Below are 18522 nucleotides of genomic sequence, written 5' to 3'. Positions count from 1 at the left end.
TATATCATAACCAGACACAGCGAAATATATTAAATATTTAGTTCAGGTACGTATCAATCATTTGAATATTTTTGAATAATTCTTGTATAATAAACGGCAGTTTACACGAGGAATGACAGTTGATGCTACTGCATGCATAAGATTTGACGGAATTCCGACAAATTTACCCCGGAACGTGGATAATGGATGATGATTTTATTAATACATAATATATGTCTGCGACGAATATGGTGGTTCCTACTTGATATTTTCATCATCGTGTTGAACATAGATAATATCGCGGAACGAGATTTTCCTGGCCACGACGCATTCGGCCTGAAGAGACATATCTAGAGTGAATGGTATACTCAACACATGGTTAGTGTGTATCATAGTTGGGATCAAGTCACTACCGTCGAGTCACAAGTCAACTCGAGTCATTGCACATTTTAAAACGAGTCAAGTGAAGTCAATCGATTTTCGAAGGTGACTCGAGTCAAGTCAAGTCACTCGAATTTTAGAGGTGAGTCGAGAGTCAAGTCAAGTCACAATTCCAGTTAAGTTGCCCTTTCAGAATACGGGGCATAATTGCGTCATTGCATTTTGTTAGCTGTTTCAAATACAGATTGAGTGGTCCTTCATTTTGAATCGAGGAACGAAGATAGAGTTAACTATACATGCAAAAGGGGTTTTATCGCTCATACATACGTAGAACTGCTCAACTACGTGAGTAGCTGTAGTAGCCCGTAGTCAGTAATTATCAGTCAAGATATCAAATAGAAAGATTACGAAGCCTTAAAAAGTATAAACTAATTGATATGATGCAAAGCACTACCCACATACACATCCATGAAATACAATTCAAGCCTGCGCCGATGGTTCACGAGTATTATAAACTATATTCGAATTCTATTTATATCAAACATGACGTTTGTTTAAGGTTAGAACAGAGCACGATGAGCAGCATATAGAACAGAGATGAATTTTTGCTATCAGATTACTTTACTACTAGTGACGTCAAAGCATGCTGTAAGCTCCGACTACTTCGTTTGCGGTCAAGTTATTCGTGATGTAGGCTCAGTAAAACGCACAATCATTGTATGCTTGGTTGCTCTCACAGATTACACCATCGCTTCGTGAGCAATCCGATAATATCCAAGATACATTGATTTTATCGACCACGATTACTTGATGACTTGCAATTGACTCGGAAATTTAGCTCCGAGTCACGATTCGGTCCACATTTCTGATACGCCGAGTCAAGTCAAGTCAGAGTCAAGGGAAAAAGGTGACTCGAGTCATCCCAGCACTGGTTTGTTTTGGGGGATTCATAGGGTTTTTCGACTGAAATTGACTGCCGGGGTCTGGATCAAGCTATAGACACTTTTCGCTACTCGAAAACATAGGAATCGGTTACATGTATCCAGACCAAACCAAACGAAAAACTCATTTCGTGAGACGCACGCGATTCTAAATTGGCATTCTTTCAGTGGGTACCATATTTTCAACTGCAAATTGCATTCGTACCTCATATCGCAAGGGAAGGACTAATCGGCGCGGGCAATTCTTGCACCTGGACACATCAATACCGAAGGCTTCGGCCAACGTGTGTCGCTCATTTCCTGTCAAGGTTGTACCGCTTTCGCAAAATCCCATGTCCGCCGAAACGCTCTATATATCTCCTGATGTGTTCTGGCGTGGAGTTGGCTGACGCTGAAATGCAGTTGTCTAATAATCCGGCCCTGCACGGTGCACTGCCCTAGAAGACTCAACCTGCGGTTCTCAAACAGGGATCCACGGACCGCTTATAGGTACGAAGCGCCAAATAAGGGGGTACGAGATGCAGTGTGCAATTACAGGCTATTTAATTACCTACATTATTTTGCAAATTGACATAAATTAGAATAGTATATCCGGATTTCCTCAACTCGAGAATTTTCTATGTGCTTCGGGCGATTCCCTTCCAAGAGAATTCTTGCTTTAAATTTGGCTTGGCTGTTTCCTCCTACTAAATAACAGTAGGCAATGCTTAGAATAATAAATACAACATAAGTTACAGAAAATGAGTCTAGACTTTTTCGCAATTATGAGAGAATGGTGCCTTAAGGCCGCTAGGTGTGCAGTGCAGGGGTGTAAAACCTGCTGAGGGACTGTCACACTCCGACATTTCGGCGCTGGCCGTAACTTCCGCCCCACAACACGCCAAGACCTGTTACACTTCGGTGCACCGCCGGGGCGGGCTATACTGCCATTACTGCAAAAGATGTCTGAAGTCTGACCCTCGATGCGATATTTCCGCAATTTACATGCTAGGAAAGAAGCTTTCGCGCCATTTTATTGTCATATATCATATCAAATGCATAAAATTAGACTACGTGCATTTGAAACTGAAGTCGTGTGGAAATAACAGAAAAAATTATAAAACGAAAAATAACGAATTGAAAATTAGTTTTTTATTACATTCTTCAGATAATCATATGATAGCGATGTAATGGAAAATGGTGAATATCACTCGATGTTTTACCACGTTACAGACAAAATTGATGATCACCCTTCATCAAATAATAATATCACCCTTATTCGCACTACGTCATCAGGCTCAGCACGCATATGCTATGGTGCCAGACGTGTTACAGGCTGTAACTTACAACAAACAAACAAACAAGCATCTTATGTTTGTATCCGAACCAAAAGGCATGATTTATCGAACTGCACCCGGAATAGTTATCAACTTATCATACTTTCAGGACTGAGCTTACAATCGAATAATTTTGGGGTTTCGAGAGATTTAGGCGCTGCTTTCATCGCCATCACAATATTCTGCGAATGACTGATTGTGCGCTAGAATTCGAATTACAAGTCACCATTGCTCAGTTACCACACCTATGGTACTGTGCTGTTAAACTGCAGCAGTGTGCCATTAGGATCTGGATGTCTGCCCACTTAAGAAATATATCAGTAAACTTCGCCTAATATTGTGCAGACAACAGACACGGGCATTGAGGATGGATTGGATTTAAAAACGGAATCGGCGATGGACATGTAAGCCTACCCAGTACAGAAGTAGCTCCATCTTTTACGAGAACATACTACATAGGTAGGATGGTCTACTTATACTATGTTTACTCAAGTGTGTATGCTTTCAGACTATATTCCTACTTACGGTTACCAAGTTGTAGGTAAAATCACTTACTTGACACATTTTGGATTTTGCATTGTAGAAAAGGGTTTAGTAATATCTTTGTAACAGTTTTTAGTGCAATTCTCTCGAAGACGAAGGGAAATAGCCTCTATATCACGGTGACCGAATATTAGGGTTGTTCGAAAATAACTTTTTTCCATATTCCAGCCATTCACTGATTAAATTGTCAGGTTACCCTACAAAACGCTGCACATCCAATTTAGTTCAATTCTACCAAGTCAAAGCCGCCGCATAGCCAATTAAAATTTTTAATTCATTCGAGGAAAAAACCAAGTTTTTCTGTCAACCCCATGAAATTGTAGAGTTGTCTTCAAAAACGATGCAAAACAAATTTGACTCTATTCCAACTCGTAGAAGCGCAGTAATTTGAGTTTTTCGTTGACAATTCTTGGATTATCCTTGATCGGTGGATAATCCGAGAATTACCAACGAAAAACTCAAATAACTCCACTTGTACGAGTTGAAATCGAGTCAAATTAGTTTTACATCTTCCCTGAAGACAACTTGACAATTTCATGGGGTTGACAGAAAAATTAAAAAACAAAATTTAAATTTTTCCATTAAATCAATAAAATTAATTGACTCTGCGGCGGCTTACAGTTGTTAGAATTGAACCAAATTTGATGTGCAGCCTTTGTTAGGGTAACCTGGCAATTTATTCAGTGAATGGCTGGAATCCGGGAAAAAAGAGTTATTTTTGAATGACTCTACTGAATATATTTTCGAACATTGCACATATTTGTAGCGTCATTGGTCACTTTGCATCAGTCGCGAATATACTCCCTGCAAGTTCAATTTGGCCCCCCCACCAGCAGCCTAAAGTGTGCGAAACCACCACCAAATCTACTTTTTCAAACTACTTACTTTAGCACGTTTCAATTGTTCGCTTTTTACCACCACTTGAAGTAGTTTTAATATGTATTCAAAAGTACTACTGCGGCTGCAGCGCTGACTTCATGACCATGACCACAGCTGCATTAAATCCCGAATAGTTTGTAATTCCCATGCGATATTCGGCTGAATCTTGGATAGGTTCCGGATTCGCAATTAGAGTCGGAGCTGCAGTCCGGAACAGGATTCGGATTTCGAAATCATAAATATGCTCCTCGATGATATACATCATGGAGGTCCTGCGCTAATGAGTTCCTTCTCAAAGAAGACATTCGGTGGAATGGCCGGAATCTTATCAGCATTTCGGCTAATTCTATCGCTATTCGGGACTGTAGCTCTTTCGTCCAGTAACTGGCGCATGCATGTAGGCCCCGCGCTGTCCAGCGCAATGTCGAATTTGTTAATGAACAGTTCTCTGGCTTCCGAAACCCGCCACACGTCTTCAGCGCCAATGACGCATATCTGGTGTCTCCATTCGCCTGTAGATCACACGCAGGTCGTGAGGACGCGGATGACAAATATGCGTCAATTGTGAGGCATACGATAATGAAACATTGAACGCGAATTGACAAGATAAAGCGCAATTGGTGAAGCAATTGATTCCGGAGCGGAGAGCGGAGAACTGTTCGCTGCGCTCAGTCACGCTGGTGACGTCAAAGAAATGTGTAAGCTGTCATATCACTGTCGGTAAGTGCTGTTCAAGAAAACAACTTGTTTCCAAATTTCGCGGTTTTAGACATAAATAAGTTTGGCTGCCTAAAAAACGTTGCGATTATCCAAAATTACATATTTGGTGATACGATTGTGGGTATACTGTGTTATTTCCAATTCTCTACTAGTGGTGACGATTGAAGCTGACTGGTGTCAGCCGAAAATATTCGGGCTCATTTCAATATGAATAAGTAGTGTACCTCGAGGAATTTGGAATCATATTCAGATTTGTATTGATGGCCTAACCACTTATACATAGATATACAAACGATTTTATTTGGATATGGCAAACAAAAAAAAAACATGGTATGTAATGAAAAACAGCAGTATGCAATTACCGTCATTAAAAGACTATGTCACGCCGTTCTCGTGACAATTCCACTAATAAACGAAACGCGAACTTATGCCCAGACTCCTTGCTGCTGTACATTGTTACTAGTGAGTAGCATTGCCTAAAAACTCTACCAGCAGAAGCCAAAGTAGTCTGAAGACATTGTCGCTTGATTAAGTGGTGCAAGCACGAAAAAACGTACTGGTATGCTCAGAAAGGTATCACGCTACTGACCAGCCGAAGTAGACGTAGTCTAAAAACATAACCAACTAAGTACGTAGGGCAAATAGTAACTGCCAGTGCAGGAGAGCGTTGTATATTTTTGTCCTTGATGTTTTTGTGGCACATACACCGAATCATGGTATACATACAAAAAATCTGTACATATGCATACCATTAGTGCATGATGTGCATATGTCGCTGGACGTGGAGAAGGAAGGTGTGGATCAAGAGTGTCAAACTCAAATTGCGTCGCGGGCCGGATTCAAACCTTCAAATCGCTCGAAGCAGGACTATAGTCAACTGATTCCAAAGTGTTACGTAGTGCTCTTGCTTGTCACTTCACCGACTTGTTACCAGTAGAAACTAGAGTGAAACCAAAGCGCCGTAGTCGAGTGGTCATAACGGGGCCTATTAACATGGAAGTATTTCCTGCAAAAATCTTAACAGTTGTAACAACTAGGGATGGTGTGAACCTTTAAAAGGTTCAGGTTCGTGTGAACGTGAACCTTTTTGAAAGGTTCTGTGTGAACACGAACGTGAACCTCATGACGTCACGTGACGTCATATTTCAATTGGTGATTGCCTATATTAATCTACTGTACACGATACCGAGCGACGACTCGGGGCCACATAATAGCTCAGTACTTAAGTACATATTGACGTTTTAAACGTCGCCAAATGTATCAACTGAGGCAATCAAATGTTATAATAATCCCATAAAATCAGTATCTTGCGTCGCTTTGCCAACAATTTCGACCTGATCGGACTATGTATTCGGCGTCTGAGTATTGCCACATGGATATTGAGCAGAGTGTAAAATGGGTTTCTATACTTGCTACCGATATTACCCCATTAACAAGTTATACAGCAGTATAGCCAACACCCCAGTCGCACGGATTTGGTTTTTATGATACAGTATACATATGTAGTCAAGATTGACCCCGTACGCCTGCTAGATTTTTACATCAGAAGACGATATCAATCTCATTGATTGGCTGAATAAGGATCATTCGCTGACAAAATACAGTGTATTTCGCTCTTGATGTCATGTGATTGCAGGTCAAGCTCACAGGACAGAGACACTAAATATGCACAAACGGAAAGCTGGATATTTCGAGCAAACTTTTGTAACAATACAAGTAAATTTTTTGAGATTGTCAAGGGCATGCTCGTTTAGTGATTAATGTTTATGCTGCCAACTTCATGCATAGCGTGGCCTGCAGTTGAAAGTCAATAAATTTGAACCAAAGATGTTATAACGAAGTTAAAATTGCAATATATGAAAAAGGTTCACAGTGCAGAACCTACCAAGGTTCTGTTGTGAACGCGAACCTCAAATTTTCCGAGGTTCACACACAGAACGCGAACGTGAACCTCGCGTTCACACCATCCCTAGTAACAAATATGCTGGAAAATATAAGAATTTTTCAATCTAGTCGGAATTGCTTCGCGGGCCGGATTCAGCCCGCGGGCCGTATATTCGACACCCCTGGTGTAGATATAGCCTTGTAAGGTTTTCTGAGTAGTGCACCAACCCTCCATGCTATCCCGGTAATGATGAACATCAAGCGGAGAAGTCATGGATACCAGTGTTACTTATCGGGTCTCTGGTCTGGCCCGGCCGGGATAGAACCCGCGACCTACTAAGAAGCCAGTGCTCCAGCATTACGCTACCTTGTCGGTGACACTATACTTACCGTGGCAAGATATATTTTTGCTGTAGCCCCAAACAATTTTCCTCGCAAGCTGGTATCCGTTCGCCAGCCGCGAACCGCCGGGAGCGCTCGGGTACCTGTGCATCATCAACCAGAAGTGCTCGTCCGGGCTGTAAGTGTCTTCGCTCCATTCCAGCAAGGCACGGCCCACCTCGCTCTCTATCAGAGCCCAACGGAGAAATCCGCGCGTGTAAAAGTTGTAGGCTAGGTTCTTCACCACAGTCATGTTGGAAGGCGGAGGGGAGTGTCTTTGCTTAGTTCGGATAGGGCGCATTTCCCGGGATTTCTTTGGCGCGGCATTGGGTAGCCTGAATAAGACGTTTATCTTTCATTAATAGTGGTCCGGGCAAGCGCAGCCGCTAATGACTAATTTCTGGGGCAAGCCAAAAGCTGCTGCTGTTGAACGTTTTTCTTCATTCTTGGCAAGCTACGTAAAAAGGACAGACACTTTCTACCCGAGAATGTAGGAAAGTATCTTTCGTTGTACTTCAACAAATTTTTATTATTTCTACCATAATCCGTGATGTTACTATATAGGAATCCTTCATAGGTCCAGATTTCGGTAAAATAAAGTTTTTTCATGTTATAATTTATCAGTTTTTAGAGTAAAAAAATTTTTTTTAGGCCCAACTACTTTGTAAGGACCGACAGTTCCAACCAGAAATAACGATAAGTAGCACAATAACTCTAACATTATGTGGGAAAACAACTAATTTACATGAGGGACACATGTTGCCAAAATGAAATTTTATAAATGTCAAAATTATCATAATTTTGGTCAAAATCCTCCGTTTTTAGGTAAAAAAACGCCCCACTAATGGCATCATAATATGAATGCAGAGTGGTGCATTTTTCCGAGTCCGCTACCGTTATACGGGGGCCATTCCGCTCAATTATGAAGATATCACTTATCGTATCGATAAATACGTTGGAAACATACTGGAAACATATCCAAAAGCTATTTTCGACTTCACACGAAACGAAGACTTAAATGTAAGCAGTTTCGCCTAAAAATCTGGTACGTATAAGAGGAAGAAGTCAGAAAGAAAAACTAGACTTGAGTATAGGCAGTGCAACAGGCAAAACCTAAACATCATAAAATGAAGTTGTTGTCACGTCACCGCGTTTTCAACAGCCTTACAGAATATAACGTAACACTTCACAGAATTCTAAATATGCGACTAACTATTTGCTCCAACTCACTTCCACACATACTTGGTTCTTCGCCGTATATGGTCGCTGATATCCAAGTAGCCCCCGATACTGTTGAAGCCCTGAAATTCTTTAAGTTGTCGCACGACTTCCAGATTTGTCCTCGATGGAAAGTCCTGAAAATATTATCGAAAGTGTCAACAACACACATAGTGTTGTGTGTGTATGCTACGCTGTCAATACTCAATCTTCCTCTAACACCGATTTTATTGAATGAAAATTAGTCAAATACACCAATTTTCACAGATACATATCTCACGGGGGTATTATAGCTGGTTCTGTTTAAGTTTCTAATCGCAATAAGACCAAAAAGGTGATACACGTGAACAGAGCTCGCTACAACACCCATGGGATTCATCTTTAATCTCCATGTCCCGTTTTCATCAACTCGAGAGGGTGTGAAAGCACGATTTGGAACCAGACAATGACGTTTATCCAATGTGCACTCCACGGTATATGGTGCAAATCGTTGAAATACACATCCAATTTTACACAATCGAAGAAATTTTAGAAGGCCGCTGTTACACCTCGGGAGTTTTACAGTTATATTCAAATCCTATTTATTCACAGTCCTGTGTCGCTGATATCTAAGGTATACGTAAAGCATATTGCACTTTAGGGCAGTTTACATATTTTCTTCCTTTTAATTACGCTGTGATTTCACCGATAGAAATGACATCTCATGTTGGTATTCGAAATTCCGTGGCTATAAGGTGGCATTACTTTAGGTCAATGTTTTTCTACCATCTTGTCTTCGCGGAACCCTTTGGATCAACATGGACAAACTCCCGCGGAGCCTCCCCCCATTTTAGTTCAAATTAAGCTCACGCTAATAGAACTGATAGAAATGACATCTCACGATTGAATTCTAAATTCCATGGCTATAGAGCTAGGCCGACGATTATGACAAATTAATTAAAGTTGAGTTCACCACATATAACCTATTCGTACGACCAGAACTTCTCTCGCCTCTCGTCGACTTCGTCCTGGCCAGTAATGTTTTGATTTGAACAAATTTTCTTTAAGGTACACGATTTGCGACAGGTAATACCACATTTCTGTCTTGGCGCACCAGACCGATAAGGTGACAAGCGCCACAATGTCCCCTTTTCAAAATTAATAATAATAATAAAAAAATGACAAATTAATATTATTGATACTAATTGGAGTGTAAAATTGCCAATTATCAACTGTTAAGGTCTTGTGCGCAAAGTTCTACGTATTATAAAGTTACATATCGTTTTTCAGCAATGACACAACCAGTAAAACCGTTTGCCCGCCGCTTACCTGCGAATATAGATTAATGAGGTATTTCCAGTCGCAAGACGACTTCGGAACTTCAAGCAACTCCTTCATGCATTCGATATCGGCTAAGAGTCTCGAAACATGCGCGTACACGACCGTTTGTCTTGATTTCGCCACAAAAATATTCGTAAAACATTCGCTCGCACGTAACATGGCGTTGTAAGTCTCTTGCGACGCTTTGGCGTCGATATGAACACAGTGGATGTTATGGTCGCGGTAGATGGCGCTGAGTAGCACCAGGATTTGATTGACATTCTCGTGGGCCAGGACGGAATACGCTATCGGAAAGGCGAGTTCTTCTGCAGATACTTTGGCCGCGAAGTACGGTGGAAACCGGTACCTGAAGTAGTGACAGTCGGATTGTGCGTCAGTGCATATAAATAATCGGCTTTTCTACTCTCGAAGAGGTGGTCAGTAACGAATCATCTCTACGTTTACGAAGTGCTCAATTCGTATTTGCCTGTTTACGAGTAGATATTCCAGGAGTTTTGTTTTTAGACTACTTCCAATACTACCTGAGTAGTTTTAGGCAACATTACTTACTTGTTACGGTTTGAATTTTTTTTTAATTAACAATAGTTAGGGATAAGTTTGCGTCCCGTTTACGAGTGAAAATGTCATAAGAACCCCATGTGCCACGGAAACTGGATTTATATTCGAAAATTGCACTATTCGCAGTAACAATAATCATTTTAAGCTGCAGCGAAGACGCACCTTGGAATTTGTAATGTAGCCACTAAGTATCTGCTAAAAGTATATGCGACCCGTCGACCAAGCCTTTAATTTTGTACTTGCACTTGAAGTAGTTTTGACATGCGCTACAAATTGCTAGTTATATTTCTAATTAGGTAGGAATGCGCGCCGTTATACTTGCACTAGACTTACTACATTGAGTAGCAACGACGAATCCTTGACCGCCTCTAATCAGGACGTTGTTTTTTCAGCGGCTTTGAACCGGAATAAACTCATAACACCTATATACCTATAGTACTTGATTGATTTTTGTGTCATACATTACTCCTTGCAGCCGCTATCATGAAATGATGACAATATGGTGGGAGTTGAAATATTTGAGACGCCACATCAGTCGTGATGAGTACACGTTTTTTTATTGGAATGCAATGATACAACAAGATACAACACAGATCGCGATGTTTTAAAATACTATTATCAGTTACAACTGATAACACGATAAGTGTATTTGGTGGTATGCCACGGAAATGATATACAATACAAAAACGTCTATTTTTTGCATGTGCGATTCGAGAACTATGAGTTAATCGTGTCAAAACAATGACGTACAGCTGCTATTTACACATAAATATATAATATTACATAAAATGATGGGGACGGTGAATCAGCCAATATGCTAGAGGCAGACATCACATAGCCTCCTCATGAGTAACAAGCTAATGACTTATGTTTATGATTAGCTTGCTGATTATTTTCGCAATTTATTTATATCAATCTTCTGCGACAATCAATGTATAGTTAGTTATTGTTGGCATTCGAGGTTTTTTTTCTCATTGCATATTATTACAATAGAAAAATATAGCGTTAGCTAAATTTTCGACCAAGGTTTAACAACACAATAAATTTAATTGAAAAATCGCTCCGATTTGTTGAGGAGGTTATTGCTGTATTTTGTCGCCAAGACTTTTTATTGTCGGTGTAGTGGACGAGAGTGAGCAGCTTAAGTCAGTTGCAACACAAAGTCTATTCCTTCCATTGGACATTATGTTCAACTAGGATGAAAGTGTCGGTGACGTGTGGAGTTCATGACAACAATGGTCATAATTAACAAGGTTGACAACGGAACCAGGGCTACCACAACTGTAAGCGAAAACAATGCCACAAAAGGTCGAGCTTGTTTGCTTTTCCCCCGCCGTACTCAATGTGTCAATAATAACACGATTCCAGATATTACAACGTGCCATGCAAGTTCTATGGCCAACCGAAAATAGCGTCATGGCCCGCTATACTATCATGACGTAGGCAAACCTTGCTCTCGGTGAAAATGTCATATTTCAAAATCAACCTCATATTCGAAGCATATTATATCGTTGAACCCTATCCTATTTCCCTAGTGTGACTAAATAAGTTATAACTTGTTTTTACGTATATTGAATTGAATGGATATCTTTACGTTACCTGTTTCTCAGCAAGGAACAATTGGCCGCCATTTCAACTATGTCTGTGTCATTCTCCAGATATCTCCACGGAAAGTCTTCCGACTTCCGCAACTCACCTATATCATGTGTGTTACCGCTCAGAATAATCCGACATTGCTTGCTCACAAAATGTACACCCAATGATGCAGATGATGAGATGTTCCAAGCTGCATTCGTGTTTGCGCTTTCAGACTGAGGGATGTTCCGCTGTGGGCGCGTCCACGTCAAAGTACCCGGCGCGGGTTTTACTAGCAGTCCGGCAGTAGGTTTAGACTTCGTCGGCACAGCCAGCGTATCATAAAAGATTAATAACCCCGTGATAGCGATGACTAGCGCAAGCATGGTAAGCGCTGATCTGGAAGTCATCCTCGTCATAGCTTTTAATCATGTTAACTTTACGGAAATTACGCCTGGTGGAACCATTAATTGATATAAACAGTTTATCGTAGCACATAGACATGTATGCAGCAGTTTTGGGATCAAGTCACTACCTTCGAGCCACAAGTCATCTCGAGTCACTGCTCATTTTGACTCGAGTCAAGTCTAGTCACTCGATTTTTGGTGGTGACTCGAGTCAAGTCGAGTAAAGTCAAGTCAAGTCAATTGACGAGTCAAGTCGAGTCAAGTCAAGTCGGTCGATTTTTGAAAGTGACTCGAGTCAAGTCGAGTCAAGTCAAGTCAAGTCAATTCTCGAGTCGAGTCACAATTCAAGTGAAGTTGTCTTTTCGAAGTACGAGGTAGGATTAAGTCATTGCACTAGCCATTGATTTTAAATCGAGGTCCGAACATGGAATTAAATAGTCATAGAAAAAGGCGTTCTGTAGTTCTAGCTGGAGTAAAATTGGTAAATTACGTAATTAACTGTATACCCTACGTCTACATCTATATAAATCGCCAAAATAGAGAATAGAATATGAAACCTCAGATACTTGAAACGAAATGATATGATGCAATACCCAATTACATATCCATGGGATACAATTTAAGCCTCCGCTAATGGTTTACGAGTAATATAAATTATACGAATTCAATTTAAATCATTTAAAACCAGTCTATAGAACTGAAACGGATACTTAGTTATTATATTGCTTTCCTGATAGTTAACGGTCGACAACGTACGCTGTAAGCTCTAATCACTTCGTTTGCGGTTAATTTATAGATAGATAGAACAATGGAGGTTCAGTGAAACGCGAAATCAGTCAATGAATGAAATCTGTCGCTCTCACAGGTCACAGCAGCGTATCGCGAACAAACCGAACATATGAAAGATACAGCAATTTTCATCGACACAGAATACTTGATGTCTTGAAATTGACTCGTAAATTTTGCTCCGAGTGACGAGTCAATCTGCATTTTTGAAGCGTCGAGTCAAGTCAAGTCAAGTCATTTTTTCAAAGTGACTCGAGTCAAGTCAAGTCATGACTCGAGTCATCCCAACACTGGTATGCAGTAAGATACAAAGCTACGACCGTTACCGGAAATGAGATGTATATCTATAAAGTCTTGATCAGACCACGGCATTGTCAGAAATTGCAATGGAATAGGTATGGTTGAATAACTACAAAATTATCACTGGTCCAGCTATACTGTTGTGACGTCATAATCAGGTATATTCGAATACCAGATTTCCCGATTCTGAACCGAATCACATATGTAGCAGTGTTGGGATGACTCGAGTCATGACTTGACTCGAGTCACTTTTTCGTATGACTTGACTTGACTCGAGTCACTTTGTAAAAATGACTTGACTTGACTTGACTCGGCGCTTCAAAAATGCCGATTGACTCGTGACTCGGACCAAAATTTACGAGTCAATTTCAAGTCATCAAGTAAACGGTATCAATCAAATCAGTGTATTTTGTGCATATGTTCGCATTGTTCGCGATACGCTTGTGTCACTTGTGAGAGTAACCAGGAATTCACTGAATGTACGTTTGAATGATCCTCCATTATTGCATCACAAATATATTGACCACAGACGAAATGATTACAGGTTACGCTATCGTAGTAGTATAGTAGTAGTGGAAGAAGAATAAGAATACAATAGCAATTAACATATCTATGTTTCTTGGACGGCTCAGTGTTACTGATCGCACAGTGATCACCTTTACCAACCCTCTTGAAAGATTCAAATTCATATCAATTTGCTACAACTTCTCGAGGCTTCGTATTCGAACCTATTGGCCGATATTATAACAGACTGTAGCATAGCTATACATAGTCTCTTATTATATTTGCGGTTCTACGTGTGCGTGATAGACGCCTTCTTGCATGCATATTAAGCTTTATATTAGTTATTTGATGCAAGATAAATGGCAAATTATAATCTTACACACAGCTAGCAAAATGTAATGACTTTGAATCGTCACTGACACTTCGAAAATTCAATTTGACTTGAATTGTGACTTGACTCGTGACTCGACTTGACTTGACTTGACTTGACTCGAGTCACATCCAAAAAACGAGTGACTTGACTTGACTCGAGTCACCTTTGAAAATCGATTGACTTGACTTGACTCGAGTCAAAATGTGCAATGACTCGAGATGACTCGTGACTCGAAGGTAGTGACTTGATCCCAACACTGATATGTAGGCTACTCGATTTTGCCGAGTATTCGCCTACCGGTGTTTATGACGTCATAGACGCATGTATGCTATGGAAGGTTCAAATATCCATTTTACGCGGTCACAAATAAAATAAGATATGCCATAAAGATAATTTGATGTTTTTCGAGTTGTTTCGACCTTCGATCCATTTCATCGGTTATCAAGTGATCATGATATAAACGTCATTATTAGCACATTGATTTCAAATACGCGATTTTATCAGTCGATCATTTCTTGATTATAAGTTTTTCACGCAAACTTGGTCTGGTTTTGGTATCAACAAATATTTAGGAAACGTCGTAATAAACAGATTCGTATGTCTGATTTAGAGTTGATTGGAAATTAATCCATGTTAACGATATCCAACCAGTGTATTGCATAATGTTATAATGTTATCAATATCGCCATCGCATAGGGGTGGACAAACTTTTCAGCTAGTGGGCCGCATTCAACATCTGAATCCATTTGCGGGCCGCACTATATTAATTTTGGTTTATTTGCTAGAGCGCAATATTGTTATTTAATTGTATAGCGACCGAGGAATTATGGAGATGATATGTAGCCTGTGTACATATTTAAAACCAAGCAAATAATAATGTACACACGTCAGAAACATAGATAACATAATATAGGCTGGTCGTCCTCAATAATCAATTTGATAAAATTTGGGATGAATGGCGGCTGTGTCAATTCTTTGAAGATGATGTAAATTAAAATATGTGAGGAACGATCTGTTCATTGATTTGCTTATTCTACTTTTGGTTCACCTCCAGGACAGGCAATGTTGACAGACACACCCGCAAATAGGTGTCGCAAAGACAGTAATAAAAGTAATAAAATTGCTGGAGTTACCAATTTTAGATCGCACTCATGATCCGAATTATGATAATTCCGTTTTGAATTTCTGTGATGGATACCAACTGAAACGTTTGAAAATGCGTGGGCCTTGAGATCAGGCTGCTACATCAGGAATGAAACTACAACTTGTCATTGTCACGAGGAAATATATTAAGAAAACGTATTGCCAAGACGCGGCGAAATTACACTTTAGTACACATTATGCTTTCTTTAGACTTTAGCGGGCCGCACAAAACGGCGTTCCGGGCCGTATTTTGCCCACCCCGGTTTTAACCACTTGTAACTTACCCGTCGTAATAAAGATCCAATGTTTCAGGATCTGAAGATTTTGACAAACTCTTTGATCATCATGAAAGCAAGTTTGCTACATCCATCCTATTCGGGTAGACTTCAGTTATATGTAGAATACAGACCATCATTATTGATCTCGCTATTATTCTTACTTCAACGAGCTATCTTTCTTAATTCAACAGGAAATGCGCTCACACACGTAAAAAACACTACCGAGATTTTATAAGCTGGTAATCATGATTAACACATCTGTCAATATTAGAATGCAAGTCGTCGAACGTTTGTTTAAAGTGACATTTCAAATTGTAGAATTGGATTAGTTATAGTCTATATATCAGTCATACAAATTGCATCACACCCGGCGCCGAAACCAAAGTAATTTTCAGCTGATTCTTTGATAAAAGCAAATCATTCATCTTCAACTCTATATCGGTGTTTTAGATTGCAATCAACAATTCATTATGAATGAATGTAACCAAAGTTGCGAAAGAGTTGTTGTACCTACAGATATAGAAGATGAATCTACCTGACTCAGTCGTAAATCGGTGTTTCCAAGTACAACATTGAACGCATCAAACTCGATGTAGTTGTCAATCTAAATCAAGCACGCGTTCGATTTCCGTTTCGTCTGTCGCTATGTTTGGTAATAGCTCAACGCGTTAAGTATAAAACATCGTGAGCTCTGTGAAGATTTTCACAAATACTTTGATCATCACAAAAGTAATGCGGAATATGTTTTCGATAGGCATCCTATTCAAGTGGATTTGAGTAATACTCATAATATCAAAGAAATCGAGATATGTGCCAAACTGAAATCTGCTAAATGTGTTTTGTATCGTTGTTCATTTGTAGTAACTATAACACATCGTTTCATTTCTATCCAATAAAATAAATGTCACACAATTCAAAGCACACAAAGACCTTGCTTGGTTTATATGAATTCAAGAAGGGTGTCATACGATATCAGCAAATGGGCTGATCGCTATCGTCTCATTTCGGGTTTTGCTATTATCGCTGAATTGGTTGATTATGTGAACGATATGTACTGTAGGCCTAGGTATAAAACCATTGCGTTCCATTCACTGTTTGTCTTAGTTAATAAAAGCCTTTGGTGTAAAAAGGTGTATTCCATTGACAACAGCAAACCTTTAAGAAACATCATTAGTAACGTCCCGATTTGTAAAAACAGATTCGTGTATCGGATTAATTGGAAATTAGATCATTTACCTCAACCAGTCATTGTATTGCAGAATGGTACAATACCGTTGTCAGACAGTCTTTAATGAATGGGCATCGAAACCAAACACCTGAAAGTCGTTGACATCGCAAAAACAATTTGTAAGGCGTTTTGTAAACGCATCGTAGTTGATTGCACTGGGCTTATTGGTAGAATGCACACCATCAAAGAAATCGGAATCACATCCTACACATAAATCTGGTAACACCGTTTTGTATTTTTGTTGATTAGTAGCATCGATTCAACTTTTTCCATTTCCACCCGATGAAATAATTGTCATCACAAAAGTCAAACCGTTAATACACATTCGTTAGTGATACACATTCATTAGTGATTGAATTCATAGTAATTTACTTGTGAGTAAACTATAGCGGTTCTGATTTACCGGATGCAAGTCCCAAAAACATCCCGAGTTTTCAACCTAGCATACAAATCCAAAAAGATCGCTTACTGGCCTAAGCTAAAGCATCGGAAGCGGTGGTTCTTAACTTTGTCTCCAGCGCCTCCCAAGGGGCGATTTGGATTTTGAAGGGGACGGAAACACTTGGGGCGATACGGGGAGGGGGGCGCTGATCTCTGGGAGGTGGTATGGGGGCGTTGAAGAAAAATGGCGTAACAGTGGAGTAGATGATGTAGTAGTTCTCCCTAGCACATATGATTCTATGGTACAGTGGTTCTGAACCTTTTTTCCACCTTTTCAGAACTCCGAATGGTCTGGCATCCCCCATATTTTAAGGATTGCACGAAAAAAGATTGAGAAGATGTCGTATCAGTCATGTCGGTCTTCACAGTATTGGAAGCATTTCACGCTTGTATCGCGCCCAATGACCACTCGACGAATTAATGATCTAATAATTGTACGAACTATATTCGAGATGCGCGGGTCGGGTACGGGCTCATACCTTTATTACCAATTGTGTTAGAGTTTAATGTACACATCCTGCATTGATCTCCACGATTGGCGAATAGGGGAACTTGGTTGTATTCCGTTTTATTTTATTGCTCTGTACGACTACAAAATCAAGTGAAAATGTGGTTTAGACGTATGCTCAATGGTCATATTGAATTTGGTTCACTAAAATTTTGGGGATAAGGCACCTATAGTTCTTCACTTGTACATTGGGGCTGTTCAAAAATAACTTTTTCTTCTGGATTTCAGCCATTGGGGCATTAAATTGTCAGTTTAGCCTAAAAAATTTGATAGCAACATACACGCAATTCCCAATCATATTGACCGATTGAATCATGAATTATATAAAATTTTCGCGCTGACCCACTAAACGGCCCGTAATGTAGAAGATAAGTAATTAACGGTAATAAGCGAAAAACCTGAGTGGGGTCTGGGGGGCGAAACCCCAAAAAGTTCGGTTCATCAACATATGGGGGGCCCAAGACCAACGTTTTTTTTTTGGGGGGGGGGGCTGGCAAAGTGCTGTTACGGCCTGGGTTGGGAACCATTGAACCACTCACGTCGGCCTTACCCGGAGGTTATTATAACAACCTGGATTTGATCCCGAAAATAGCACATACGATTATACCATTAATTAGTCGTGTGCTCTTATAGTGAAGTCCCAACCCGAATCCGGACTTCAAACGCTTACCCATTATTTCAACTCCAGTCCTGGAAACAGGGGGAAGCCAGACCCAAGCAATTTTTGAAAGGGGGCACTGGAGAAAAAAGGTTAAGAACCACTGTTTTAGACAATGATATTCCATACGTATTTTTCGGATTCTGGCACTTGATGCTTCGGATTTGGCCGGTTTTACCTTCAGATACCTCAGCTGTCCGA

At 40.1% G+C, this 18522-nt stretch overlaps 1 protein-coding gene across 2 annotated transcripts; it reads right to left on the bottom strand.

The window, feature by feature from the left end:
• Positions 1–2296: 2296 nt before the first annotated feature.
• Positions 2297–18509, bottom strand: LOC145446627 (N-acetyllactosaminide beta-1,6-N-acetylglucosaminyl-transferase-like). 2 transcript variants are annotated; one of them, XM_080324976.1, is made up of 5 exons: positions 11720–18509; positions 9551–9908; positions 8255–8379; positions 7034–7359; positions 2297–4551 (listed from the first exon to the last, which is right to left on the bottom strand). In XM_080324976.1, the coding sequence occupies exons 1-5, from the start codon at positions 12112–12114 to the stop codon at positions 4301–4303; spliced, it is 1455 nt and encodes a 484-aa protein (XP_080181102.1). In that variant the 5' UTR covers positions 12115–18509; the 3' UTR covers positions 2297–4300. The 2 variants fall into 2 exon arrangements, with proteins under 2 accessions (XP_080181102.1, XP_080181110.1); XM_080324984.1 differs by having other exon boundaries at positions 8267–8379.
• Between the last annotated feature and the right edge of the window lie 13 nt (positions 18510–18522).

This window comes from Botryllus schlosseri, chromosome 1, assembly GCF_051294905.1.
Source record: "Botryllus schlosseri isolate E-star chromosome 1, Bs_hap1, whole genome shotgun sequence".
Lineage (NCBI taxonomy): Eukaryota > Metazoa > Chordata > Ascidiacea > Stolidobranchia > Styelidae > Botryllus > Botryllus schlosseri.
Note: the sequence above shows the minus strand (reverse complement) of the source record. Positions and strands in the feature narration are given on the sequence as shown.

Coding starts and splice junctions, on each gene's coding strand:
- LOC145446627 (XM_080324976.1), bottom strand. CDS start 12,114: ATGACGAGGATGACTTCCAGATCAGCGCTTACCATGCTTGCGCTAGTC. Junction 7,360..8,254: donor AGAACCAAGTATGTGTGGAA/GTGAGTTGGAGC, acceptor CGTCTTATTCAG/GCTACCCAATGCCGCGCCAA. Junction 4,552..7,033: donor CAAAAATATATCTTGCCACG/GTAAGTATAGTG, acceptor TGTGATCTACAG/GCGAATGGAGACACCAGATA.